At 53.0% G+C, this 24,692-nt stretch overlaps 3 protein-coding genes across 11 annotated transcripts; 1 reads left to right on the forward strand and 2 right to left on the reverse strand.

The window, feature by feature from the left end:
* The first annotated feature begins 270 nt into the window (after positions 1-270).
* Positions 271-9,283, forward strand: LOC122363726 (leucine-rich repeat and coiled-coil domain-containing protein 1-like). Of its 7 annotated transcripts, none has more exons than XM_043333301.1 (19): positions 271-491; positions 675-807; positions 1,155-1,283; positions 1,894-2,083; positions 2,289-2,416; positions 2,754-2,876; positions 3,189-3,272; positions 3,802-3,942; positions 4,254-4,393; positions 4,913-5,086; positions 5,357-5,479; positions 5,737-5,836; positions 5,999-6,073; positions 6,642-6,790; positions 7,078-7,264; positions 7,794-7,946; positions 8,227-8,328; positions 8,648-8,761; positions 8,991-9,283. In XM_043333301.1, exons 3-19 carry the CDS (start codon positions 1,167-1,169, stop codon positions 9,105-9,107), a joined length of 2,217 nt encoding a protein of 738 aa, XP_043189236.1. In that variant the 5' UTR covers positions 271-491; positions 675-807; positions 1,155-1,166; the 3' UTR covers positions 9,108-9,283. The 7 variants fall into 7 exon arrangements, with proteins under 7 accessions (XP_043189236.1, XP_043189239.1, XP_043189233.1 ...); XM_043333304.1 differs by having other exon boundaries at positions 271-332; XM_043333298.1 differs by having other exon boundaries at positions 273-332; positions 1,864-2,083.
* A 173-nt stretch (positions 9,284-9,456) lies between these two features.
* On the reverse strand, positions 9,457-13,120 carry LOC122363727 (tetratricopeptide repeat protein 36-like). 3 transcript variants are annotated; one of them, XM_043333305.1, is made up of 5 exons: positions 13,067-13,120; positions 11,443-11,578; positions 10,916-11,107; positions 10,430-10,602; positions 9,457-10,145 (listed from the first exon to the last, which is right to left on the reverse strand). In XM_043333305.1, exons 2-5 carry the CDS (start codon positions 11,558-11,560, stop codon positions 10,047-10,049), a joined length of 582 nt encoding a protein of 193 aa, XP_043189240.1. In that variant the 5' UTR covers positions 11,561-11,578; positions 13,067-13,120; the 3' UTR covers positions 9,457-10,046. The 3 variants fall into 3 exon arrangements, with proteins under 3 accessions (XP_043189240.1, XP_043189241.1, XP_043189242.1); XM_043333306.1 differs by lacking the exon at positions 13,067-13,120 and adding an exon at positions 12,882-12,924; XM_043333307.1 differs by lacking the exon at positions 13,067-13,120 and adding an exon at positions 12,725-12,744.
* Positions 13,121-13,552: 432 nt separating this feature from the next.
* LOC122363745 (transcription initiation factor TFIID subunit 4-like) lies at positions 13,553-24,126 on the reverse strand. The gene is made up of 13 exons (XM_043333351.1): positions 23,301-24,126; positions 22,779-22,955; positions 21,996-22,121; positions 21,158-21,274; positions 20,270-20,491; positions 19,926-20,048; positions 18,540-18,731; positions 17,845-17,987; positions 17,447-17,634; positions 17,010-17,140; positions 16,498-16,680; positions 15,411-15,560; positions 13,553-14,479 (listed from the first exon to the last, which is right to left on the reverse strand). Exons 1-13 carry the CDS (start codon positions 24,111-24,113, stop codon positions 14,366-14,368), a joined length of 2,679 nt encoding a protein of 892 aa, XP_043189286.1. The 5' UTR covers positions 24,114-24,126; the 3' UTR covers positions 13,553-14,365.
* Positions 24,127-24,692: the final 566 nt, after the last annotated feature.

Genomic DNA, 24,692 nt, shown 5'->3' on the forward strand with positions numbered 1-24,692 from the left:
GAGGCATAAATGGCGCTGAAGTTCCAATTGTATGAAGGAAAATATGTTCTTGAATAATTTTCACGAAATCATTTATAGATTACCTACGGATGTTTGCTTTGTGAATCATATTTGAACAAACCCAAATATGAGTTGTAATTATGATGAATCAATTTAAGGCAATTACACAAAATCAAAATAAAAGAAAAACACTTCGGTGCGAAGCAGGCTTTCTCTACCAGAAAGGATTATCCGTGAAATCCCTACCAGACTCAAATATGGCAGCAATTCACGTAAACAAACTATTTTTTGCATTGAAGAGCCGCGGAGTTTGAAATGGAAAAATTGAAAAGGTTATCCGTCCGAGACTCCGTCCTGTTATTATAGTTTTAATCGTATAGTTGAAGTAGTATATTTATAGTTTCGTTATATCTAGATGTGTAGGCTCGGTGGCTCGGGGCATATGAATCAGACTGGGTTATCATGATAGATCGTGATACCCTGATTGTTAGGTAGGTATCGACCAAGTATCGACCGCAGAATGCAGATTGGAGGTGCCGTGAATCACATCGTGAACTCACTGAGATTGAGATAAGATCTTGATTGTGCTCCGTTATTGATCGAAGCATTAAGATCCTGGGTTTTGCCACAAATCCATACCATACTGTGCAATATTTTGATTGTATGATTGCCAGAGCCATTACGGGGTTTGCCAGCTCCGATGTTTCGCTGAGACGCCCTCGAATTTTAAGGCCTTCAAAATGAGGAGTAGAAGTTTCCATCACATTTTGATCTACCGTGACGTGATCATCGGTCATTGAAACCAAGGTAAGCGCTGTGAACGGACTATTCTCAGAATGCCCGACTCAAACTCTAGCTCTTATTGGTTATTTCAATTTGAAAGCCAGTTCAAGTTTACCCCTTATCCCCCAATGACGAACTTTATCAGTGTGTCGTCTGGGTATGATGCTATTTTCGTGATGGAACTTTGTGTTTCCTTTCAATATTGGCATACCTATCTATGCCCAAAATGTCATTACCTAGGTAGTAAAAATAGGTGTACGGTGTAGGTAGGTACCGGTAAAACTAGGTGGACACCTACCTAAATAAACCTACTGTTCAGACTCTCGGGCTAAAAATTGTATTGCAACATGTAGGAACCCATTACTTTTCAGACGAGAGTGGCGATGTGGAACGAAAACTCCGGGTCTCTCCCGGATCCGGACACCCTAATCCAGTTTCTCCTCACGCCGATGAACAAAACTGGCGCCGAAGAAACGGTGCCGAAGAAAAATGAATCAAAGGTATGATATCTGAAAGGCTAGACACACTGCAATGGATTGGCGGTAGCCGGTAGAAGGATGAAAACCGTTTCTATTATTTCCGTGCGACGTTCATAGGTTTGTCCCGTAGCTCAGTTGGTGGAACGTTGCGCATCTGATGTGGAGCAGTGTCGAACCGCTGTGTGTCGTCTGATGTGTAGCAGTATCGATCAGCTGACCGCTGTGTGTCGTCTGATGTGGAGCAGTGTCAGACCGCTGTGTGTCGTCTGATGTGGAGCAGTGTCGGACCGCTGTGTCTCGTCTTATGTGTAGCAGTATCGATCAGCTGACCGCTGTAGTCTGATGTGGAGCAGTGTCGGACCGCTGTGTGTCGTCTGATGTGGAGCAGTGTCGGACCGCTGTGTCTCGTCTTATGTTTAGCAGTATCGATCAGCTGACCGCTGTAGTCTGATGTGGAGCAGTGTCGGAGCGCTGTATGTCGTCTGATGTGGAGCAGTGTCGGACCGCTGTGTGTCGTCTGATGTGGAGGAGTGTCGGACCGCTGTATGTCGTCTGATGTGGAGCAGTGTCGGACCGCTGTGTGTCGTCTGATGTGGAGCAGTGCCGGTCAGTGGACCGCTGCCGCCGGCAGGGGGACGAGTCCGGCGGCTCGACTCCGGCGCCGGCGCCCGCGCCTTCGCCGGCCGCCGAGTCGGACGACTGTGTGCGCAGTCGGATCCAGCGGCTGGAGCGGCAGCTGGAGGCCATCCGCGCCTCGCAGCAGGCGGCCGCCTCCCGGTCACCCTCGCCGCCCGTCCGCGAGAAACGGGTTACTTTCGCAGGTTAGTCGGCTGAGCCCGGCGACGGTCACCGTCGCCGGGACCGTAAAGTGACGATAAACGAGGGTAGGGTGACCACTGGCCCCGTAACGATCGGCGTATGTACGTTAGGCGATGATGGTGTGATCCGGGCACGGCATAACTATCGTTGACTGTTAAATGCTTGGCCTGTTGATAATTGTGCCACTGTTTCACGACGTACCGCCAGTGAGTAACAGCGAGCGGTCGGCCTCGGAGTCGGAGGCTGACACGGCCGCCGGCGATGTCCACTCGGACCCGGACGTCATGGCCATGCTCACACCGCAGGCCTGCAAACTCTGCTCCGCATACGCTCAGGTAAACACTGCCGCAGGCCTGTAAACTAAACCGGCGTACGCACAGGTGAACGGGAGGGGGCAGCGGGCGCTCCAGTACGGATCCATACATCGGAAGGATATGGTTGCAACATATGGGTTGAAAGACTGATGTGATTTATAGTTTGAGGAGCACGCTGTTTGACATGATTTAAATTTGGTTCCTTATAGCATATTTGATCCAGCTGTCAGAGGTCGTATATTTACGTGAATTGTAGCTCTAATGCTTGATTACTGTATCCGATAACCCGTTTCGCGAACCCTGATCGTCGCGCTTTTCTTCAGTCCCCCCCCCCCCCGACTTCCTCCCTGTCTACCAGCGTTACCGGGAAGAGCAGCGGGAGCGGGTCAAACAGGAGGTCACCTCGGCCACCCTGGGACAGGCGCTCTGTGCTGCAGAGGCAGAGAGGGACAAACTCAAGGCCGGCCTCGGACATATACAGGTCAGCGACACGGGATTCGTCTGGGAGGTGGGAACCGAATTAGAAGTTTCATTACGACGTTACTTGCGTGTAGTCAGTTATTGTAAGAATTCGGTGTGCTAGTTCACTTTTATTTTTTCATGAACGTGATGATTTTGTATATCATGCCACATAAACAGTCTGTAGGTGTTTAGTCAATCTGCTTGCAATACATTGTTTGCGCCACAAATATAAGACACCGAAAACGTAACGCTACAGCCGGCCGTGCGTCCCTAATTGTTGTGTGGCCGCTATCATCGGTTGACGATGAGCGACACCCGGTGTGATCCGCAGAACGAGATACAGCGTATGAAGGAGGAGACGGTGCGGCTGGAGGGGAGCCGGGACAAGACGGTCCGGGAGCTGCGCAGATCAGAGGTCAGGGAGCAGGGCCGATCCGGAGTGGAGACGGGGCTGTTCGTTCAGAGGTGGGGTAGGAGAGGCAGTTGACCCGATATTCTGAGTATAGAGGTGCCTAACGTCCTCAGACAAATGATGTTTGTCGATGGATAAGTGGGACAGACGGCAGACGGGAACATGGGAGGTATGAGGAGGGGGGAGGGGAGGCTGCTAGCGGACTGCTCAGTGAGCAGTGGACGCTCACTGTGTTGGAGAGACGGTGAGAGGGAGAGGGTCAAAGGACGTGTGATCGGGTGCCGTTCCGTAATAGCAAATATAAAGCCGGATTATTCTATCGAATGGAGTCACCGTTGACCTGTGGAGACGTTGTTTCAGTGGGCTATGACTGATCTGTGACGTCATTAAAAGGTTACTGACGTAGCATGTGACGCCAATTTGTGACGTCATTACTGACCTATATGACGTCAGGAGGACCGCAGCGACCTGCAGCTGAAGCTGAAGGTGATGTCCGAGTGTGTGACGTCACTACTGACCTATATGACGTCAGGAGGACCGCAGCGACCTGCAGCTGAAGCTGAAGGTGATGTCCGAGTGTGTCCGGAAGCGGGACCTGGAGCTGTCCATTCAGCGGCAGGCGCTCGACGACCGGGACCGGCGCATGAAGGACGCACAGAGCGAGGGACACGCGGTCAGTGGACGGATAATTGCCGGTGCGATACGCGGGAAGTGGGCGTAAGGCAACATCCCTAGTCGGACCAATATAGTATCTCCAGCACGGCGAACTGATGTTCTGTTGAAATGATTTTTAGGCTGCTTCTGAAGTCGCACGCTTTATTTAGTAACATTAAACGAAAAAAAAAACGAAAAGGACTTTTAAATTTCCGCTCTGGACCTCCCATACGAATAAAACCAAAACTGCAGAGCAGACGGTACGAAAGATATAGGCATTTGCGGACCTGATATTTCCGCGGCTGTAAATACGTATGTTTGCGTTTTCAGACGACCAACAAGCTGCTGGTGGCTCAGGAGCAGCTACAGCAGCTGAGGACGGAACACGCGGCGCAGACGCAGAAAATCACCGAGCTCAAGGACCTGCTGGCTGAGCGGGAGAAACAACACATGGCCGAGATGAAGAAAAAGTGAGCGGGATCTCCACTGGAGCCAGGAATCAGCTGCACACCATAATGGGCGCCGATGACAGGCCGGCAGTCTGGTCCAAGTTCATCATTATAAGACCGGCCGTGATGATTCAGTAATCCTACCGTAACTATTCCATACCTGTATCTGGTGCCTTATACACACAAAAACTGCTAGTTATTAACGTAGGCTAGCTATAAAATGCCGCACTATTTTATATTCAGCCCCTATCCTCTTCCGTGTTCACTTTTCTCGAGCAGCTATACGAACAACCCTCTCCCCGTCCCCCTCTCCCTCTGACCGTTCGCCGCCACCAGCGCTGCGCTGATAACCCGGCCGTGACCACCATCTCCCATCCTCCCCACTCTGCCTTCCTCCCTCATCCTGTCCCCTCTCCCTCTGACCGTTCGCCGCCACCAGCGCTGCGCTGATAACCCGGCCGTGACCACCCTCTCCCATCCTCCCCAATCTCCGTTCCCCCCTCATCCTGTCCCCTCCCCTCTGACCGGCTGCCGTCACAGGCACTGCGCTGATAACCCGGCCGTCCAGAAACTGATCATCAAAGCGGCGGACGAGGCCCGCACTGCCGCCCTGAAGGAGGCGGCCGCCGCTCGGGCCAAGGCGGAGCGGGAGACCGCCCAGCTGAGGAAGGACAACGAGAGGATGACCGCCGCGCTGGCAAAGTTCAAGGAGAGGTGCGGGACAGGGCTGAGAGCGGGAGGCCGCGGCAATGTTCTACAGTGCGTTACTGTTGTTACACATAGTATTCGAGTTAAGAGTGATCGATAGTCGAAAGTATACGGCAGAATTCCGTCGAACATTTTGTGCTTGTTGCATTAATTGCACACATGTCACACATTAGATGTTCATGATACGGGCTTACCGTTTTGTACCATTTACACATTGAAACAGACACATAAATGTCTCGTATCTCATTCGGACTGAACTGTACGCGTCTTGGTCAGGTTCACGGAGCTGGCGGACGACAAGTCGGCAGCGCTGGAGAAGATGGAGCGACAGAAGCGACAGCTGGACGAGGCAGCCGCCGCCGCCAAACAAAAGGACCAGAAAATCGGCGAACTTAATCAGTCAGTACAGCCCGCAAACAGCCGTAAAGACAAGCTGGGATAGCCTAAAGCGTCATCAGAGCGCGGGGAAAACCACGCTGAAGTCGATCCATTTTTTTTTTTTTGGTTAATTCACCATCTTACTCGTAAATCTTTTTACAACAGCTAAGCACATTAAATTTCAGCTAGTTCCTTTTTGCTCTCTACACAGAGTCCACTTGGTTCCACAGTCCGATCCCAGCCTCAGTGTGACAGTGACAGCACCTCCCTCCCTGCAGGACGCTGAAGTCGGTGCGGGAGGAGATTGAGAAGCTGGAGGCGCAGCGGAAGGCCGACCAGACGGCCCACAGCGCCGCCGTGGCCTTCCTAGAGAACAAGGTACGCTAGCGGCGGCTCGGAGCGGCGGGGAGCGCTGTGTGTGCCGGAGACCGAACGCGTCCCCTGGTCCCCTGGTCCGGCCGGCGGTGCCATGGGTGGTGCATGGTGTGGCATGGGCGCAGATTGACTGGTCTTTGACGGGTGTGATATATCTCATTACAGGTAAAACAGCAAACGGCAGCCCAGGATCTGATCGCCAAGGAGATAGCCGACGCCGAACATGTCAAGAAACAGCTGGTGAGTAGCTGAGAGACCGAGTAGTGTTCGAGACTGGTTTGTTGATTGGTAGCTAGCATTCTCCAAAAGCTTATTGTTCGTAGGACGACCGACGGTGTTCCCTTTTTGTGTTGGCTAACGGCGAAAGAACTGACGGAACCGATCCGTCAAGTTCATCAATCGTCTCATTCAATTGGTTTGATTGAATTCAATTGAGTGACTAAGTGGATGACTGATGAGCACGTTAGCAACCCTCCACTTCCCACACACCACCGAATAGCTGAACTGGCTGGTCTGGTGACTTATCTATCTCCGCTCAACGAACCAAACATTTATGTAATTTGACAGGAGAGAACAAACTAAGCTAGGACCGGGAGAATCATTCGGTATTGGTAATTCGGTACTGAGCTAGTATCAGTCTTTGAAGTGATAAGCGAGCTCGTTTCCCTAGGTTCAATCTCAGAGCTGAAACTCAAAACAGAGGCTCGTCTTTCGACAGCAAGTGTACAATATGGGACCGTTTAAATGAACACCCTATAGGACAGTCACGATGTGTGTAGCACCTCTGACTCCGTCCCCGCCCGATCAGGAGGAGGCGGAAAAGCGGCTCTCAGAGGAGACGACGCTGCGACGCGCCGGCGACGCGCGACTCTCCGTGCTGAAGAAGCAGCTGGACGAGATGACCGCCGAGCACACGGCCGGACTCGGCAAGCTGCAGAAACAGCTGGAGGAAGCCAGGTGAGGCTCGGGCCTCGGAGTCTGTCAGCCAAGGCTCACATTACCAAGGGAGACATTGACGAGTACTGATACTGGCCGCAATCGTAACAGATAAATGATGGTGTTTCTTCGACTCACGGCTTGAAAAATGGTTAAGACTCTTGCGTTATCGTATCCATATTTCAATCGTTCTACTGTAATTATCGTCAAATAATGGGCAAAATGTCACGGTTGTACTTGGTGGTGCGGCGGTATGACGTGGAGATCTCAGATAACCCGTCCCGTCCCGCCCTGACCGCGCTCCTCAGAGCCGAGCTGGCCAAGTCGAAGGAGGCGGTCGCCGCCAAGGAGAAGCAGGTGACGAGCGTCACCGACCAGCTGCGCCAGACCAAGCAGGCGGCGGCAGCGGCGGCGGCGGCCCACAACGCCTCCCGCGGCCGCGGAGACGCCTCCTCCGAGCTGGAGACCGAAAAACGCCGCAGCCACCGACTGCAGGTAAACGGGACAATGGGCGGTAAACGGGACGATGGGCGGTTAACGGGACGGTGGGCGGTAAACGGGACGATAGACGGTAAACGGGATGGTGGGCGGTAAACGGGACGATAGACGGTAAACTGGGCGGTAGACGGCATAGGGGACAGTATATGGAAAACGATATGGTAGACGGTGAACTGGACGATTGACGGTAAACGGGACGGGATACGGTAAAGGGACCGTAAATGTGTGTAATGACCTAAACAGAGCGACGGCGCGTAGGTAACGGCTCAAACGGAACGGCGGTACGCAACTGCCAAAAGCCGCGACTGCAATACTGCAGTGCTCGTATGGAAATCCGATGGAATAATTTGAAGAATACTGTAACCCATTAAGTTAAGACGTGTCCTTCCCTGTGTCAGGTGGAGCTGGACTGTCTGAGGGAGAACAAGTCCAGTTACTTCGCTAGTTACTTCGTACTAACGTTTCAGCAAACCCAAGGCTTGATCCATAGCAAACTTTTCTGTCATTAGCCCATGTCGTTGATCAGGTGGAGCTGGACCGTCTGACGGAGAACAAGGCGCAGCTCATCAGCCGGCTGGAGCACGCGGAGCGGGAGCTCGACCGGTGCGCCAAGAAGAACGAGGGCTGGTCCAAACTCTGGGAGGAAAAGGTCGAACTCATCAGGAAACTCGAGAGCCAGGTAACCGGGGTGGTTGAGCGGTTGCTCAGCGATGCTCGAAGGGAGCTGTAAACAAAGGTGTTATATTGATCGAATTGTCCCTCCCGTTTGGTATTCTGTGAAGTCACCGGGAAAGTTAGAATATAATCATTTATAACCGATCCACTGCGCGCATTTGCATTGCCTCCTGCCGGCTGGACGTTCACGCGGTATCTTTTTAACAGTACAGTGCGACTGACCTCTGTGACCGTGTTACTGACCTCTGTGACCCGACCCTGTATGACCTGTCGGTACCTTACAGGTGAAGATGGGCCGCTCCATGAACGATGATAAGGTGGTGAACCTGCGCCACGAGCGGGACCGGGCCATGGACCTGGCCAAACAGGCCGCCAAAAAACTGCAGGTGAGCAGCGGACCTAGCGGCACCCGAATCGGAACTACCAGGTGCCATCCCGCCCGGGTCCACGTCTCCATAACCATGCTGACACTTGGCAGTCAGAATTACGGCAGGTCATGAAGCCAGAATAGTGGTATGTGTGTAACTCGATTGCCCCACGCCATATCACGTAGCTCACGTCGTATCACCAGAGCGTAATTCTAAAGCGCTAGATACTAAGTAGTCCGCCTTATTCTATCCAGCACAAGACTCCCTCGTTAGCGTAGATCTCCCAGACGGCAGTGTCGATTCCCCGCCCGTTCACGTGACTCTGTGCCACCGGCAGACACTGGACTCGGAGTACCAGGCCAAGATGGACGAGATGCACGCGCTGTTCGAGGCGCAGCTGGACGGCGTGCGCGCCGCAAAGGACCACGAGCTCAAAAAGAGCGCCGAACGGGTAACTACGCCCACTCACTGTCCGTGATTAGAGGATTGCCATTGAGGGTTGTCTTTTGTACAAAGTAAAGCATGCTGGTGGCGATCTCAGTCTACTAATTGATAGACCATCGAACAATTCCAGTTCGGGCCTCTCACCTACTCGAGGTCAGTTTGTGATGATTGGAAATTCGATTAGTCACAATATTTTGATCAATCTAACCGATTCTCTGTCCTCCGGTGTCCGTCAGGCTCAGCAGATTGAGCAGATGCTGCGCGAGGTCTCGGCCGAGACGGCGGCCAGCCGCTCCTCGCTCGAGGACAAGATGCGGCGCATCCACCTCATTACTCAGAGTTTCGAGCCGTGACGTCTTCAGTCCGCCGCTCCGTCCGTCAGTCGGTGGCGCCCTGGTAAATTGTCCGCGAGTACCCTAGTCTGATCCTAGTCTGATCTCTAGTCCAGTCTAGTCTAGTCTGTTATCTGTGTCGCTCATAGTTGTTAGCAGCCCGGCTTCGGGTCAATAAATCGCCAGTGTATAATGCGGATCTGGTCTGTATGTGTAGACAACTGATATAAAGTCAATGTGGGTCCCTCGGGTGATAGCTGATTCTCGAGGTCACCTCAACGAGCAGTCTGCTAGAATTACTACGGATATCGCTACCCAATATCAAGCTTCGCGTCGAACGAGCGACTACCATTAGCCAGGTAAAGTACAATTTCCTTTAGAAAAGTATATATTGCACGTTCAGAGACCACTCCATAATAACCCGAGTTAGTTGGCACTTCGATACGTTCTCACCATGTCGCGGTGACTGCTTCATAATGGGTTGAGCTGGACACTGGCCTGGTTCTTGGTCCAATTATGGCACAATGGAATGCGGTGGCCAAAGTATCGTCACAAGTGAGCCACCAAAAATGCCACCGACACTACCAGCTACTGACCGTTTTCAACATCGAAACCCAGCCAAAAGGGCATGGGAGTTTGTAAAATATCTTATCTGAAAGTGAGCTCATTATCCAAGGATGCATGTTAGGACGGAATATCAGTTTGTACATCAATGACACTTGGCAAACATTATACCACCACCGTATAAAATGGAAATACCTATCCTTCGGTCCTCTCCTACTTGAAGCAGAACCGAGACAATATGTATCGAAAGAAGTCAGCCTCATTCGTGATCCGAACTCACGATCGTCCCAAGTCCTGCCTCTACTACAGCACAGGACGAGCGAAGTGACCCCTAGGAATGGCAGCTCGCCCGTCCTCTGCTGCAGCCCGTCCCCAGTGGACCGACCTCCCCTCGGCTTACGATTTGGGCTCGTCCGGCTCTCCCCGCTGCAGTCTGCCGATGACCTCTCCCAGCATGCGGTTACACAGGGCCGCGTACGGGTTCAGCGCCACCAACTGAAAGACACAAAAACGGCAAGTTATTTAACAATCTGTCCTTTCGGCACAAAATGTGTCAAGCGTGTTCCCACAAAGACCTGAATGGCAATTGGAAAAGCTATCGAATTTATCGCAGAGAAGACGATCATGATAATTTAATTATCACACTCGAATGAACAGAGATTAGTTTTGCACATTTACATTAAATATAATCAGATCCACTAGAGGGCTGTCAGGTACTGATACATATGATTCACTTCTTCATAGACAAGTGAAGCGTCGATGCCGGTTCCCTACCGTACCTGCGTTTTGGCGAACCTGCTGCCGAGCGCGGCGGCGCGCCGGTAGTCGTCCAGCGCCCGCTCCTGCTGCCCGGCCAGCTGGTGTAGCTGACCGCGCTGACACAGCGCCTGCCGGCCGGCCAGGCCGCGGCCGCCACTCAGCTCCACGGCACGGTCCGCGTCACTCAGCGCGTCTGAGGAGCGGTGCGGTAAAATGACTAGACATCAGATGTAGAGAACAAACTTGGGACCAGACCACTTCACACAGCCATTCTAATGCAAAATGAATTGTTTGAGTAATTGTCTGCGTCTCGAATCCCACACAATGACGCGTTTACGCCCTTCGTTGCATTTTCGAAGAACGCAGCGACGCGGTCGCCATTGAATGTTTGCGTGACTCGGATAACGGGCGATTGGTGAAACTGCTCGTCAAATCCGAGCCGCACAACAATGCTATCCCCCTCCCACGGTCCATGTCAACCACCGACACTCGCCGGCCCGGCTCACCGTCGTTGCGGTGCATCAGCCGGTAGAGCTGGGCGCGGTTGTTGTACGGGGAGGGCCGCTGCGGCGCCGCGGAGACCGCCTCCGTCAGCAGGCGGAGCGCCGTCTGGTGGTCGCCGGCCTCCGCGGCCTGGACGGCGTCCCGCTCCAGCTGCCGGGACCGGCGGCACTCCTCGCTGTCCGACTCGGCCGGCTCTAGGGGCGGGGGGGGGATGACAGATCGCATGGTGTGTAGGGCTGACAAGACACTACACACTTACACAGTGGACTGTTTTATGTGTCTGTGGTCACTGAAACATGATTGGTTTGTGTGACCTTCCAGGTATACTATATTGAGATCACAGCAAGGGCAAATAAATTTGCCAGTGCTTTCTCAGGAAGTCAGGATAAATATCAGCTGCAAGTAGAGCTACCCCTTTTCATCCCCAGCCTTGCAGAATGATTCAAAAGCACAAGCAAAGTTCTTCAACTCATCATGCAAGCTTATACAAATGTAGGTATACAGTTATACAGTAGTAACTCTGACCTACCATCAGGATCAATACTCAATATCTCCTCCTGAGGTGCCTCAAAGTTCATCACATCTCCCAGGGGCAGGCTGGGATCCAGGATGCTGTTCAACACTGCTCTGTCATGTTCAGTGGCCATCTTGGAATTGGAGAGAATCTGAAAAGAAAACTGGTAAGTGCAATAAAATGATTTTTTCAAAAACAATTATAAATGTCTTATTGATATGTAATGACCCTTGGCTTTGGATAAGTATTGTAACATGTTTTAAATGTTAGGGGAACAGTACACCCAAGGCTCCTGACATTTGCATGTCAAACAAAACAGTGGCAGTCACTGGTAGTAATATGAATGTAAATTTAAAATCCAAAACATCTTTGAGAATTCAAGGGATGTTTTCAAGAACTTAAGACTCCAATTGCAATGCCAAAATGAAATGGAAGGCCTTTACTACTCAGATCTCAACAGCATTTCAATTTTTATAAATACTGGACACACAGCTCTCTCACGAGCCTATTTGAATAGGAATAAAAGACATATTGATATTGATAATAAATGTGTATATTATTGCACTGATTTTCAGATGAACATTTATGAATGAAGCTGGAGCTTATTCAAATTCCAGCATACACCCCATACACCTAACCTGAACCTGAACCAAGATGTCACGGTGGTATCATTTATTGCACTGATCTGGTTTTGCCTGCTTGTATGTATTCCTTCTCGCACTGTCCTTTATCTATGTTCGCGCTAACATGTCCGCTGCACAACCGCATGTCATGCCTGCTGTCTTACCCCCTTGTGCATACATGCTTCCCCAACGCTCACATGTGCTCGTCCGCATGACCGCATGCGCACTGCCCCTCGCTGGGAGCTGCATGTATTTCCGTCCTGACTGTCATTGACTGTTTGTCTGTTTGCAGGTGCATGTTGCTTAGTTCTTGTTTCTCGACAATATACTCAGTCTGAGCACTCGGGACTGTTGGTGCCTCTAGGAGTGCGATCAGCTGAAGGCTGATGGAACGTCACATAAACAAGAACTAAGCAACATGCACCTGCAAACAGACAAACAGTCAATGACAGTCAGGACGGAAATACATGCAGCTCCCAGCGAGGGGCAGTGCGCATGCGGTCATGCGGACGAGCACATGTGAGCGTTGGGGAAGCATGTATGCACAAGGGGGTAAGACAGCAGGCATGACATGCGGTTGTGCAGCGGACATGTTAGCGCGAACATAGATAAAGGACAGTGCGAGAAGGAATACATACAAGCAGGCAAAACCAGATCAGTGCAATAAATGATACCACCGTGACAAAGAGGTGAAATCTCATGCCAAAGTAAAAGAGTGGTTAACAAATGGCCCCAGCATCAACATATACATTATCAATGCAATCCTGAGATGCCAGTCTAAGATAAACCCAAGATTCCTATGATAAACCTAAAATTATCCAAATTACATACCAACACCTATAAAACCACGGTTAAAACGAACAAAACAACCCACGCAAAATCACCTATGAGTAAAAATGAGTTTTGAAACATGAGCGCAATAAATGGACCAGAATATAGCTGCCATATTTTAGGGAAAGGAAGAAAGAACCAAAATTGCTTTGCGGTTATAAGTAAAGTAATCTTGTTGCGGTCACGGTCACGGTGCGGGCGACTGTGATGCTTCACAGCAACGAAACCGGTGTTCTATACACCCCGACGCTTGCCTTGACGTAACCGGGCGAGATTTGTCGTAGAACCAAAAGCCACAGGTCGGAATGCACATCGTCGGTACATACGTCACTTCACTGATAGGCATCCTCCAAAATATGAGGCCGATTCACGCACTTCGTGCACCAGAGAACACTCCAGAGTCGAGAATCGTTCCTTGATTGAATCTCCTGAATTTTCTAAACCATCCGGTAGATCGGCATCCGTCTAGAATTCCGGATATCACTTATTCATAAGCCGTGTTTAGAAGTAGGTCCTACCATTCGTTTCCAAACTGCTAAGCCAAGCCATCAATGATTGACGGTTATCGTGACATGATTATAGCTGCGTTTGATACTGGAAACGCCTCCAGGGCCCGTCGAACACCTCTAATCCCAGCAATCCACAAGCTCACTCGATGCCAAACGCCAGACGTCTCCCATAGTTATCTATTATTTCTCATGTTTCAATCACTGACGCGCCGGGCGTGATAGTGGGTAAAAACAGGCGGGCGGCGGCGGCGGCGGCGGCGCGCGGGCGGGGGCGGCCGGCGCGCGCCGCCCCCGCCCCGGGCCAGCCGCCGCCCATGGACGCGGCGCAGCGCGAGTGAAGGCGAATATGTCGTATGTACAGTGCTTTAACGGGCCCGCGACGGGCTATTACCACACGCGCACACACTCACACACTCGCAGTCACGGGCCAGCGCCGGGGCGGGGGCGGGGGCGGGGCGGGAGGAGGGGGCGGCACCGGCCGGCCGGCCGGCGGGTCGGTTTGTACTTGCGTTTGCCGGCCGGCGCGGCTCCAAAAACGGCGGGAGGGCGCGCGAGCGGCGCACAAGTGGCGCCAAGCGCTCGCCGATGGACCAACGAGGCCGAGAGAACGGAAGACGAAAGCCTATGCGTGGGGCGGGAACCAGAGACCTCAGCCGACCAGTCGGGGGTGGGAGCGGGCGGGGGCGGGGGCGGGGGCGGCCGCGTGAAAACATCGACGGGCACACGCAGCCCGTTATCACATACACAAGCAAAACCAACAACCGCTGATAAAAATACACGTGACTGTCCGGCGTTCAGACTCCGCTCACACACACACGCTCACACACTTGCACCTCTCCGGTCCAAACAGAGCGTCCGTCCGTCCGTCCGCGGGTCCGTGCGGACAGGGCGGGGCGGGGCGGGGCGGGCGCCGGGGCACCGAGGCAGTAACAACGGGCGCTAGAACACGCCAGGGCCGGCGGCGGGCGGGGCGGGCTACTTGTGCAACAGCTGGTAGAGCCGCTCAGACCGCTGCAGGCCGCGCTCCTGCTCCAGCACAAACAGCAGGTCGCGGATGTTGACCCGCTTCACCCGCGGCCGGACCGGAATCTGACGGACGGGGCACAGACACAGCTTAGTTAAACATCGGGAGCCGAAGGAGCAGGGACACAGACGGAGCTCAACGACATATCGGAATCTGACGGGAAAGAACACGGGTAAGTGACACACCGGGTCGGGGATCTGACCAGCAAGAATACAAAGGTCAGTAACTGACTGGAATTTGACGGGGTACAAGGGTCAGTAACGCACGAGGACCTGACGGGGAAGCGGGCATGCACATATTTACACATTAATCAGCTTAGTAACGTGCCGGGATCCAAGAGGTGACAAACGCATGCTGACATATAAATAAACATACCCGGAGATATGCGACAATGGCAAACGCCGAAAAATAAATACACAAGACGTCCATCGATAGAGATCACAAGGTGCAAGAGCAGCCTCGTTAAAAGGAGGCTTGCACGGAGTGCATGGAATGGAATTGTAACCATGAGTGTACACCTTTGTCACTTCCCCACTAAGTAATTCGGATACCGCTCTCGCCCTGAAGTTCAGCCAGTCTCCCAACGGGGCACGACAGAGCGAAAAGGTATAACAAAGCATCGCGAAGCCCATGTGAAGAACGGCTAGTACTTATTGCACTACACGCCATACACTTATTTGCAGAACGGAACAGCCAAAACGGGGCAGTTGTGAGCTAGTCGTCGATGAGATCTTGATGATTCAGGATCAGTAGCTACAGTGGTGCAGGCAGTTATAGATGCAGGCAGTTAATTCTGAGGTGAAGCCGTTAGACTATCGTTATTAATTTGCCACCTCTCACGTTTTCCAGCTCCACCAGGTGTCGCTCGTGGATATCGTCTGCCATGTCTGAAACACTCACTCTGCGGCAGACAGCTGCAGAGTCCCCCTGTACCCTCTCATCCACACACACATAGAAAACTCCACCCTCTCCCACCCGGCCGCCCGCGCTCCGTACCTGTCTCTGGCTGAGCTGGCCGGTCACAGTGGCGCCGTCCGCGGCGGGCGCGTCTCCCTCCAGCCGCGGCTTCTTCCTCGGACCGATGGCCATCAGGGCCGTAATGTTAGCCTCGCGCTGCCGCACCTCCTCCATCTCGACTCGTTGCATCTGAGGAACGGAGGAACAGGGAGTCAGCACACAGCACTGAACAGCGGCCCTCTCCTGCCGCACCTCCTCCATCTCGACTCGTTGCATCTGTAAAACGGAGGAACAGGGAGTCAGCACACAGCACTGAACTGGAGCCCTCTCCTGCCGCACCTCCTCCATCTCGACTCGTTGCATCTGTAAAACGGAGGAACAGGGAGTCAGCACACAGCACTGAACAGCGGCCCTCTCCTGCCGCACCTCCTCCATCTCGACTCGTTGCATCTGTAAAACGGAGGAACAGGGAGTCAGCACACAGCACTGAACTGGAGCCCTCTCCTGCCGCACCTCCTCCATCTCGACTCGTTGCATCTGTAAAACGGAGGAACAGGGAGTCAGCACACAGCACTGAACAGCGGCCCTCTCCTGCCGCACCTCCTCCATCTCGACTCGTTGCATCTGTAAAACGGAGGAACAGGGAGTCAGCACACAGCACTGAACAGGGGCCCTCTCCTGCCGCACCTCCTCCATCTCGACTCGTTGCATCTGTAAAACGGAGGAACAGGGAGTCAGCACACAGCACTGAACAGGGGCCCTCTCCTGCCGCACCTCCTCCATCTCGACTCGTTGCATCTGTAAAACGGAGGAACAGGGAGTCAGCACACAGCACTGAACAGGGGCCGGGCCCTCTCCATCTCGACTCGTTGCATCTGTGGGTAGTGTGGGACGGAGGGGTCGGTGTCAGCATACAACAATGAACAGCTCAGCCAGTCGCGTGCTACCTGAGCCAGCCAGCGCAGCCAGTCTATCTGTGGAAGGACCGGACGAATCATGACACGGCGCTCTTTAAGAGAGTCCTGGGTGAGGACAGAGTCGTAGGACTCGGGGCGAGGATAGTCAAGTGCCCGTCTCTTGGCGGAGTGTACACACAGTCCAGTCTATGTAGACCATTCTAACCTACCTCCTTTGCCTTGGCCTTGAGTTTGGCCTGCTCGGGGTCCTCTGTTTTGGAGCGGCTCTTGGCGGCCCTGAGCAGCATCTCGCGCTCCGTCTCCTCGTGTCGCTTCTGTTCCAGCTTATCGAGCTCCTCGAGGAAGCGCAGCTGTCCTCGCACGTCCCGCGATACGTCGTAGCCCGGCTCCGACTGGAGAGGGAGCAAACGGGTGGGGGAGGGGTCACATAGAAGTCACAGTGGTACGAGACGTAAAAGCCGGAATATTGGTTACTCAATTCTGCAACATGATCTTTTACTTTGAGGAACAAATGGGTAAACTATATCAAATTAGCCGTCACACTTTACATTGCGGAATTTCCGAGGCAAGGACCCACGTAAGTGTTGCTCTAATGCTTATTCCCATCACCGAACCGGCTAAAAAAAAAACTTGCAAAAAAAGGCTCAAACGATAACAACATCAATTTCAACTCATCAGCAGTGTGCCACACATGGTCCGTCTGATGTCACGGTGTCCGTACCTTGACGACCTCCATACGGTGTTCGGCGATGATGGCCACCTGTTCGAGCAGCGTCTTGAGCCGCTCCTGGGTGGCGTGAGAGACGAGCGCCACCACGTCCGCGCCGGGCTCCTCCAGACCGTGACGCATCGCTGGAAACGGGGTACACAGGTCAGACCACCACGTCCGCGCCCGGCTCCTCCAGACCGTGACGCATCGCTGGCAAAAGAGTGATTAGTGTGAAAAAGAGTGAAAGAGTGAAACCACACTAAGTCACAAGACACCATAGCGTGCACATTGCACACTGCACAGCGGTAGGCAGGGGAATCGATGTTCAAACCACATGGCGCGACGGGATCCCTTCTGCTGCTGCCCTGTATGCTAACTTCCGACTGCAGCCACCAGCCAGGGGTCGTTACCTCCGTGCCATCCGGCCCTCGCTGGTCACTCCCACTCACCGATTCGTCTGATTTTCAGCTGGAGGGCGGCGCTGGGCAGGAAGGTCTCGTCTTTGACGGATCGGATCTGGGTGCCCACGTACTCGGTGCCGTCCAGGATGTGCTGCGACTCCTCCTGCAGGTTCACCCCGCCCATCGCCGCCACATCGTTAATGTCGTCATCCTGACCGGACTCGAACGTCGACGACCTGCGGGGGAGAAGGGGGAGACGGTGTCACTGATAGGCCAGAGATAACGGATGTTCAACGAGGTCAATTTGACATATAAATCATTGGCAAAGACAAAAAATTATTCTATCTAGATGGTTTGATGTCTTTGTGATATCAGTATCGGTAACTTCTCGACACAAGATTTTGCCACAGATCTCGCCACAGACACCATCCCGCAACGACACTCACTTGAAGTTGAGTTTCTTGTTCTGCCGCACGGCGGACGGGGTCGGCTGCCGGTTGACGGTGATGCCCGAGACGGTGCCGACTGCCGCGGGGGAGGCGGCGGAGGCGGCCGTCACAGCCGGAGAGCGAACCACCTTGGTGGCCGACTGCGGACCGCGAGGGGGGCGGTTAGAGCGTAACTGCGGGCAGGAAGCGTCAGTGTTCACTCCAGTACATATACGACAAATAATTGAACAAGCAGGCAACAAAAAAGAGCTTTTGCTCCCAGAAACAAGCAGGCAACAAAAAAAGAGCTTTTGCTCCCAGAAACACATTCGTGGACAATCATGCTTTACAATCATGACAAAGCAAAGAAATAAATAATAAACATCCCGTTCAAAAACATGAGCGTGATAATATGTAGCAGCGAAACAAACAAATATTTTACATATAGCAGGCTGGCGTGGCAGCTAAGACGAGAACCCTGCCCTGTATCCGTCAATATCTCTGTATCTGTGAGCCGCCGTCTCACGTACTGGCTGCATGCCGAGCAGCGCCGGGTGATCTAGTGTGTCTCTGTATGTAGTTGTGCGTTTGTATCTGTATGTATGTGTCTGTAACTCCGATCACGTACTGGCTGTATGCCGAGCAGCGCCGGGTGTCTGTATCTGAGTCTCAGTATCTGTATCTGTGTGAGAAGCTGTGAGTCCTTTACGTACTGGCTGTATGCCGAGCAGCGCTGGGTGCCCGGCCGAGACGTTGCGCGGCTGGGCGCCGGCGCCGGTCACCAGGCGCACCTGGTGGCCGGCCGCCGAGCCGGCCGCACCCGTGGCCGAGACGGCCGCCGTCACCGTGCGTCCGGCAGCAGCCGCGCCGGACGGCCGCGCCGCCGCCGCCGCCGGCCGCTGCACCTGCCGCGCACACACAGACACACACGTACCGTACCAGTGCTGCGCTACCGAGACACACAGAGAGAAACGGGCAGAGCCGGACACAGAGCCGGCCAGGGGACACGGCCCACAGAGGGACGGCGGTCACTGAAGTAGCCCTGCTGCTGCAGGTCTCCTAGTACCAGAGGGGACGAGCGAGATAGTTCTGCCTTGGATGATGAATTGGGGCTTTTGAGCGCCCGGACTACAGTGGTCATCGGCGAACCCTGCCTTCAATGAAACGATCTGACATGAATTGGATGTCAATCTTTAAACATCGCAATTATTTGCCACAATTGAAACGTAATCTTATGTTGAATTGATGCCTGAATGACAACCCCTAGAGCATTAGAAAGCTGCGCCAAACCAAAATGCTTTAGGGTAACTTGAGTAAAGCGAAAATAGGCGAACTAAAAGCAAAGCGGCGAATTGGAGTCTTTGTTTAACCGATTAGGAGAAAAAGGCAAAATTGCATTCACACATCTGCAAAGTCAATTTTAGCTGCAAAATATCGGGACATTATTTAGGTGGTGGCAACTAATAACTGATATCAGCAAACGAGGAGCGATGAAGGGAAGCAGCGCGGCAGGGCGGCTGGCCGGGCCAGTAAAGTAATCTCGGGGCTGGCAGCCCGTGTCCCCTGGCTGTGTCGGCTCAACAAGCATAGCAAAATAACAATAACGTGCATCGCTGACATTGAGCTACACATCACAGCTGATTGAAAATCAATGCTTAAAGAATATTATTGTTTTAAACTTCATTCGCTGAACAAAATACACTGAAAACATTTAAAGCGTCGTAAAATGGCATAACGCGAAAATGCAACGGCATTAAAAGAAATATTGCGCAGAACCAGTGCTTGATAAAAAATAACATGCATTCGTTGCATTTTTGGCACTAGAGTGGAGAGCAAATGGCACATGACTTGAGTAGTTGTAATCCAGACTCAGGTCAAGGCGTCAAGATCAGCTGTGGTTGAGGTCGGATCAGGGCCATGTTAGGCAAAGACCATGATGTCACTATGGCATCAGATTTGGACGTCAGAATCAGCAGTCGGATGGGTCGGACCGTGACCTCTCGCCTCTCACATTGGTGTCCGGTCAGACCGATCCCTGACCCGTGTCAGCGTCAGCCCGACCTCACACAGCCGGCCGGCTTGGAGCCCCGCTCTCGTACCTGCATGACGGGCACGGCGCCGGCCACAGGGGCCGCCGAGAGCGCTGAGGAGGGCGGCGGCTTGACACCCTCGATGGTGATCTCACGGCTGAACAGCGACTGGCGCAGGAACGGCAGGCTCTTCTGCAAGGAGGACACGGGGTGGGTCAGAGCCTGCTCTCAACGAACGGAAACAGACCTCGGCAGACAGAGGCGGCTCCACGGTTAGCTTGTACATAGCATATCAGTTCACTGACAGACTTACGGTACATTATCTTGCCACGATACATTACAGCATGCTGCGTTCGGATGACTGCAGAGAAGAACAACTCGTTGTGACGGAGCGGTCCGTCCACGGCACCCACCTTGAGGAAGGGCACCAGGCAGGGCTGCGGCGACGAGTTGAGCTCCTGCTGCAGCCGCGTGGTGAACGTCTCCGGCTCGGTGCGGCCGTCGATCAGGCTCTGAATCAGCATGCGCACGTTGCGCGCCACAGAGTCCGGCTGGTCCTTGGCCAGTCGCAGCAGCGTGGCCAGGAAGTTGCGGCACTTTTGTTTGGCCGTGTCGGGCGCCATGGCTCCCTGCGGCTGACGGCAGGGACGGACGGGGCGGGGGCGCCGTGAGGGACGGGAAGCGGGGGCACCTAGTGGGCGCAGTGGCGGCACCTGGGGGGCGCCGTGAGGGACGGGAAGCGGCGGCACCTAGTGCACTTGGGGGCGCTGCCGCTGCGGCAGCGTCGCTCAGGGCTCCTCACCCGAATGGGCAAACCCTAAGCCCATCATGCGTCAGGCTTCAAGACGACTCGAAGAGTAACATTAGCCTGCATTGATATGGTCTTTGGGCTTCATCGGTGTTTTATTTGGAACCGGCGGCAAGAGAGCGCCAAGACAAGAGTCCCTAGCACCGGCCCTGGTCCCGGAATTTGTTTTTTGTTTTCAAACGTTTATTTTAAAAAAGGTCCAAGCCCGTGCCACCGAACGCAATAGCCTCTACAAAGTGAGTCGTCGAAGCAACGGGCACCTTCAGTAAAACGGAGCAAAGAATGGCTGCAGCACTCTCCGGCTAATGAGGTGAAATGCATCGGAATACAAATCCCACGACACACTTAGAATCCGTTGATCCAAGTGCCACGGCACACTGCATTTCCGCAATAGTGAGCTAGCAGACCCTCGACAGCGCCGACAGAGTTACTACCCGCTATAACTGAACACACGGCGGTCGGCAGTCCGCCGGCGGCAGCAGCCGCTCCTCACCTGGGCGGTGCTCTGCGCCGCGGTCTGCGCGGGCGCGGCCGCCGGCGCCGGGCTGGCTGCCGCCGTCACGGCCACCGCCGTGGCGGAGCGCGGGGTGGCCGCCGCCTGCACGGGGCTCTGCCGACACAGGGATGGAGGCCGGTCAGAGGCGGGGGGACAGCGCCGGACGGTCAGGGGGCGGGCCGGTATCAGCACGGTGACCTAGTACCAGAGTCGGGCTTTCAGCTTAGTTCATTCCTACTAAAATGTTACCACTTAAATGTTCAATGCTTAGACAAAATATCATAGCAGAAGCATTTGATCAGGACAGACTGAAACACACTCATCTTTACAGCTTTAATTCCGTTCAATACTCGAATAACATTATTCACCTGACCAAAGATCCAGAAGTTTTTTCAGGTTTAAAATGGAGCTATCTGTCAGGATGGTGCTGAAGGCAAACTCATAGCGAAACATTTAGCCTAAGAACACTATGAAATTGTCAGAGGACATGCAACTAACAGCTGAAATTGTATCACGAAAGAAACGTGCAACAATTAACAGCCACACATTTCAGCCATAGCATCAGTTTCATACCATAATCGCTGAAAAGGATTGGTTTTAAGAATGGGTCTGTTAGTGAGGCAGTGCCTAGCCATAAGTTCCCAAGCCTGAGAAGTTTACAGCAAGGGTTGAATAATGGCTCATTCAGCCACCGAGTTGTAGGAAGCTGAGGACGGGAGAAGCAGAGCAGCCACCTGCGGGGAGCAGCGGCCAGGGATGGATCGCGCCAGTCGGCCCCGCGCCCGGCCAGTGTACAGCGGCGGGCTCTGGGACAGCCAAGTGCGCCGTGTCGCACCTTGTAAATGGTGGGCAGCTGGTGGCCGTGCGGCGCATGCGGGTGGCGCGGCGCGGGCGCCGGCCGCTGCTGCGGCGCCGCCGCCGAGACGCCGCCGCCGCCGGCTGCGCTGCTGACCGCCACCGACTGTCGGACAGGAGACGGGCGTGTCACCGCACGCCGCGCCGCCCCTCGGGAGCGGCGCACCGACAGACCGTCTCCGGGCCGGCCGGCCGGGACCAGAGCGGCGCTGTACAGCTCTTATCGACTCAGGGTGTCGCACAATAAATACTGTGCTGCCTTTTGGCAATTGGGAGAGCCCTAGCAACAATGATGAGTACAGCAAGATAAGCACATTGATGAAAACATGCCAAGCAGAAGATATTAGGCATAGGGGCAGCACTACAATAGCAGGTCAAGAGTCATCACTGGGGTATCAGGAATCAGGAAGGTCATATCCTGTGTAAATTTCCCTGCCTTGCAATGCTACAAGGCAAGTAAAATCTAAAGTATTTTTCACACATGTTAGCAAGCAGTTACATCACAAATTGATTTCATTCCACAGACTGCCAATAGCTTTGCTACATGCACTGCAGATCATAGATTCTAAAGAATGTGGCCTATGTTGTGGAAAGTGGAAGAGATGTGCACAGATTACAAGCATGATCAAACCATAAGATTTTGAAATTCATTTAGCACCTATCATATAGAACCACAGCACAAAATAAATGAAAATAGGCATTCAGAACAGAGAGTACAGCGATTGGGTGCAGTGTGCAGTGTGCATGGCCGGCAGCTAATTACCTTGTACATATTGGGTGTGGAGGTGGTGGCTGTGCCCACAAAGCAGACAGCGGTGGAGGTGTTGGCGCCCTGGACCGGCAGCTGAATCAGCTTCAGCTGGCCGTTCTCTGTCTTAACCAGCAGGTGTCCCGAGCCGGAGCCCTGCAGACTCTGCAGGGTCTGCAGGGTGATCGGCTGCTGAACACCACAGAGACAGAGCGGTGCATCAGAGAGGAGCCGCAGAGAGCACCCCACACTCACAGTCACGGTAATCTGAATAAAACCAGGTGCAACCACAAACCTTGCAGGTATCTCATATCACCACATGCAACACCTATTAGCTAATCAAAGGTATCTTTTCATAAAAAATTAAATTAAGTAGCAGATCATGTACCTGTTATCTAACCTTAATCTAGTCTGACCCTTAGATGTGATATACATTTTAAACAAAATAGGTATAAATTAAGATTGTAAGAGTGATGACACTGAACATTTTTGAAATAAAAAAAAACATTTAACATTGAAAACCTTTCCAGTACTTACTCCTGGCTGTGCTGCTCTGTTGACAACTTGTGGGGACAGCAAAACACGAGGTGCAAGGGTCTTTTGCCCTTGGACACCAGGTGTCTGAGTTCGTGTCTGGCTGACATTGAGGATTTGAACCCCACTAGCCACTGAAGGGTTAGTGGCAACAGGAACTCCTTGGGCAGCCACATTTGCAGGTCTGTTCACTGTTATTACAGTGGGAGCACTCGAGGTCTGTGCTACATTTACCACTTTGTTACCTACTGTCATACTCTGTTTACCATTCGTTATCACACTTTGCGCACTGCTTGTAGAGCCATTTGGCAAGCTAGTGCTGTTGATGGTGTAGGTTCTACTGGCAGATGCTGATGCTTGCGTCACAGCAGTTTGCACTATTTTCATAGCACTAGCATTGTTCACAGCACCAGGCGCATTCCCCGCGCCAGCGGCCGTGCTGAGACCGCTGGCGGGGAAGTGAGCAGTTTGTATGACACCTGCTTGGCTGAGAACAGAAGCACTTCTAGGGCCAGCGCTACTGACAGCCACACTTCTGGGGACATTCAGAGAAACAGGTTTACTGTCACTTTGAGGAGTTGAAACCACATGCTGTGCGCCGTTCGCTGGCACGCGACCGTCCGCAGGCACGGCGCTGGACAAACTGACCACCGGTGCAGCATTGTTCCGTGGAATAACACCACTCGCTGTAGTTGTCACTGTGCCCTGGGCTTGTCCAGAGTACAATTGATCCTCCAATGTACCAACCAGTGCAGAAAATGCCCTTTCGTCCACTTTACTGTTCAAGAGATCGTCGAGCGACCCACCCGCCGCCATTTTCCCACCTGCCCTACTACGAAACTGAACTGCGCATGCGCGAATCCGAACTTCACGTATCTACCCAGAATGCAGCACAAACGATTTGAAAACATCGGCGTCATTCTGATATGACTTTTGCTCTTGAATCAGATGTTATAAACTATTTATTAAACAAAAATATTTTGGAAAACAAATTTTGGAAAAAAACATCGAATTATACTTATTCTGGAATTAAATAAACATGAAACCAAGAACTATTTTCAAGTGCTTAGAGCAGCAATTTACGCCTAAGTCAAACCCGTGTGAAAGCCGGGATCACCGAAGTCCGTCATTCAAACTTAAAATCCCACAGATCTCATATGACATCTATGATAAACTTCAGAATCTATCAATGCAGGACTGGCAAGTGGCAATAGTGCAAGGCATGTCCGAAGTTGTCCGCCCCATTCCCATATCTCAATTGATGCTGGGACTCGCGGTCAGGTTGGTAAGAGCTCGGTTCCCCGGCACATTTCCGGGGCTCGAGGTAAGTACTTCGGGGCTCGATGTGAGAGACTCCTGACGGGACAGTCTGTGGTTGTTAGGAGCGACCGCAGC

The sequence above is a fragment of the Amphibalanus amphitrite genome, unplaced genomic scaffold (assembly GCF_019059575.1).
Source record: "Amphibalanus amphitrite isolate SeventyFive unplaced genomic scaffold, NRLGWU_Aamphi_draft 000637F_arrow, whole genome shotgun sequence".
Taxonomy (NCBI): domain Eukaryota; kingdom Metazoa; phylum Arthropoda; class Thecostraca; order Balanomorpha; family Balanidae; genus Amphibalanus; species Amphibalanus amphitrite.

Bases quoted from the DNA above. Each gene is read 5' to 3' on its own strand.
- LOC122363726 (XM_043333298.1), top strand. From the start codon at position 1,167: ATGTGGAACGAAAACTCCGGGTCTCTCCCGGATCCGGACACCCTAATC. The intron at 5,087-5,356 runs GTGCGGGACAGG...CGTCTTGGTCAG, and splicing joins CTGGCAAAGTTCAAGGAGAG to GTTCACGGAGCTGGCGGACG. The intron at 5,837-5,998 runs GTACGCTAGCGG...ATCTCATTACAG, and splicing joins TGGCCTTCCTAGAGAACAAG to GTAAAACAGCAAACGGCAGC.
- LOC122363727 (XM_043333305.1), bottom strand. From the start codon at position 11,560: ATGGCCACTGAACATGACAGAGCAGTGTTGAACAGCATCCTGGATCCC. The intron at 11,108-11,442 runs GTAGGTCAGAGT...CCCCGCCCCTAG, and splicing joins ATTGAGTATTGATCCTGATG to AGCCGGCCGAGTCGGACAGC. The intron at 10,603-10,915 runs GTGAGCCGGGCC...ACCGCTCCTCAG, and splicing joins GCTGATGCACCGCAACGACG to ACGCGCTGAGTGACGCGGAC.
- LOC122363745 (XM_043333351.1), bottom strand. From the start codon at position 24,113: ATGGCGGCGGGTGGGTCGCTCGACGATCTCTTGAACAGTAAAGTGGAC. The intron at 20,049-20,269 runs GTGGGTGCCGTG...TCCTCCTTGCAG, and splicing joins GCCTGGTGCCCTTCCTCAAG to AAGAGCCTGCCGTTCCTGCG. The intron at 16,681-17,009 runs GTACGGACACCG...CTCCCTCTCCAG, and splicing joins ACCGTATGGAGGTCGTCAAG to TCGGAGCCGGGCTACGACGT.